A 2537-nucleotide genomic window follows, 5' to 3' on the forward strand; every position below is an offset into this window, starting at 1 on the left:
TTTCAATAATCACAAAATTGTCATCGTACAACTTTAGACCATCTTAGCTTATAAAGTTGATCAATGAACATAAATTGGTCTTACGAGTCTCACGAAAAACCCTTGATCAACGCTATCAAATTGATATATTAAATATAAACATCTATTTAATTATATTTAAAACTGAAAATTGAAAATTAAAAAAACAGAAATAGAAATTTTGGATGATATACAGAGATTTAAGCGACGACCACCATTATGCGAGATAGAATCTCTGAAGCAAGCCCATAAATTGCCCGTTTTGGGGTTACACTCATAACGAGTCATCGCTGATTCACTGCTTTGTGAAGGACAGAAGGGCAGCAATGCATTACTGCTTCAAATCTCTCTCCAGATTTTCAATTTCCACCATTGTTCTTGCTATCTTGCTTTCATCCTTCAGTTTGACTTCCACAGGTTTGAACCTTCTTTACATTTGACTTCTTGAACTCTCTGGTTCTTGTTTTCGATTAATTTTGTGATGATTAACACCTTCATATCAATCATTAATGTGTTCTTCATCATAAATATTCATCTTCCTAACCAATTTTGTGTTTCTGACGGAAATTCCTTCTATGAAACCCTTCCTTTCACAAAGTTTAGGGCTTTGACCATGAACAGCTCTTGAGCCTTGTGTTTTTCTGGTTAATTTGCAGAAGGGTATAAAACACTTGATCCGAATGGAAACATCACAATCAAATGGGATATCATGAGTTGGACCCCTGATGGCTATGTTGTAAGTTCATAATCATCAATAATACCCATGAATTCAAGATCTTTGATGTTGCTAACTCGATTATAAACTCATATAAAAGATTATGATGGGGATTGGGTTTTTGTTCAGGCAGTGGTTACGATGTATAATTTCCAGCAATACCGCCAGATTTCSSRTCCGGGKTGGACCTTAGGTTGGACCTGGGCTAAGAAAGAGGTGATATGGASCATGATGGGCAGTCAARCCACCGAKCAAGGAGATTGTTCRARATWTAAARGTGCAMYACCACATTGYTGCAAGAAAACTCCAWCGGTTGTSGATTTATTACCWGGAACCCCTTACAATCAGCAGATTGCAAATTGCTGTAAAGGAGGTGTTGTCGATTCATGGGATGCTAGTGCATTCCAGGTTACCGTTGGTACAGCCGGAACCACTAACAGAACGGTTAAACTACCGAAGAACTTCACCTTGCTTGCACCTGGCCCTGGCTATGCCTGTGGACCGGCTATAGTCGCTAAACCAACAAAGTTCGTTACTCCAGATGGAAGAAGAGTAACTCAAGCTATGAGTGAGTATATACTAAAATCAAACTCATGAATTATTGAACTAGAGGGAGGACCAATAAAGAGAACACAAGAACAATAAGAGTCAAATCACATGTGATATTGCACTAAAATCGCATATGATTACTTTATTCGCATATGATTTGGGTGTTCTTGTGGCTTTTTATTTGGTCATCGTTCTCGTTTGAACCCGACTCTATATGAACTATATATATCACAACTTTAAAAGATTCTAATGCTCTAATCTTGTTTTGGCAGTGACTTGGAATGTTATATGTAGATATTCACGAAATCTGGTTCAGAAAACTCTCACTTGATGAATTGCTGTGTATCTCTCTCTTCATTCTACAATGACTCGATCGTATAATGCGAGGACCGGCTTTGTGTCCCCAAATAGCGAGTTGTGGTCATGAAAGTTAACGAAGTTTGATAGAGAGTTATATGTTGTACTATGGGAGACTCTTATGCGAGCATTTGATTATCTATTATATCTATAATATATCACAAGAACAGTTAAATCACATGTGATTTTGTACTTAAATCACACATGATTTTTCTTTCCTTAAATGTTAAAAACCGAGTTTTTAGAAACATTTACTAATGTTCCTAATATAAGGTCAACCAACTAAATAAACAAATGAATGTTGCAATTTAATTTTTGGTTGTACATTTTGTTGCATCATATTGGTATACAAAAGTTTTAGTGTATGTATGCAAGTTAATTGTTTATTGTTGAGCGATAGTTATTCGAGACTTGTACTATTATTGAGTATTGATCATATGAGGCATTGGACCGGGTCTAATCTATTGCTCTTGTTTAACGGGCCTAACATGGTAAATCCAAACCTTTTTCTACATGTTTGAAACTTGCTTATACCTATCCTTAAAACGGTTCCGGCTTGCCCATGGGCTAATAGGCCTAAAAAAGAAGTTAACCGGTTTAAAATGTAACAGATTACTCATTGTTATAATGGATAGATTTTTTAAAGTCGATGCCTTAATAAAAAATAATTTGAAATTACATTGTTGTAATAAAGAAAAACAAAAGTATAATATTATAATAAGAAAATTTATGAAAACAGGTTGTTATTTCATGCATTTAACCTTATGATTAAACTAAGTAAAATATGTTATAATTAAAGTAAAATATGTTATAATTAAATTATCTATCAGATTAAATATAATATTTGTTGAACTATTGATCGATTATAGTTGAGATTACTGATTCACTGCTTTGTGAA

General features: G+C 34.3%; 1 protein-coding gene across 1 annotated transcript; it reads left to right on the forward strand.

Annotated features, from left to right (window-relative positions):
* Positions 1-256: 256 nt before the first annotated feature.
* Positions 257-1946, forward strand: LOC112525290 (protein COBRA-like). The gene is made up of 4 exons (XM_025135363.1): positions 257-435; positions 675-754; positions 863-1301; positions 1555-1946. The coding sequence occupies exons 1-4, from the start codon at positions 345-347 to the stop codon at positions 1611-1613; spliced, it is 669 nt and encodes a 222-aa protein (XP_024991131.1). The 5' UTR covers positions 257-344; the 3' UTR covers positions 1614-1946.
* The last annotated feature ends 591 nt before the right edge of the window (positions 1947-2537 follow it).

The sequence above is a fragment of the Cynara cardunculus genome, assembly GCF_001531365.2.
Source record: "Cynara cardunculus var. scolymus isolate 2C chromosome LG 1, CcrdV1, whole genome shotgun sequence".
Taxonomy (NCBI): Eukaryota; Viridiplantae; Streptophyta; class Magnoliopsida; order Asterales; family Asteraceae; genus Cynara; species Cynara cardunculus.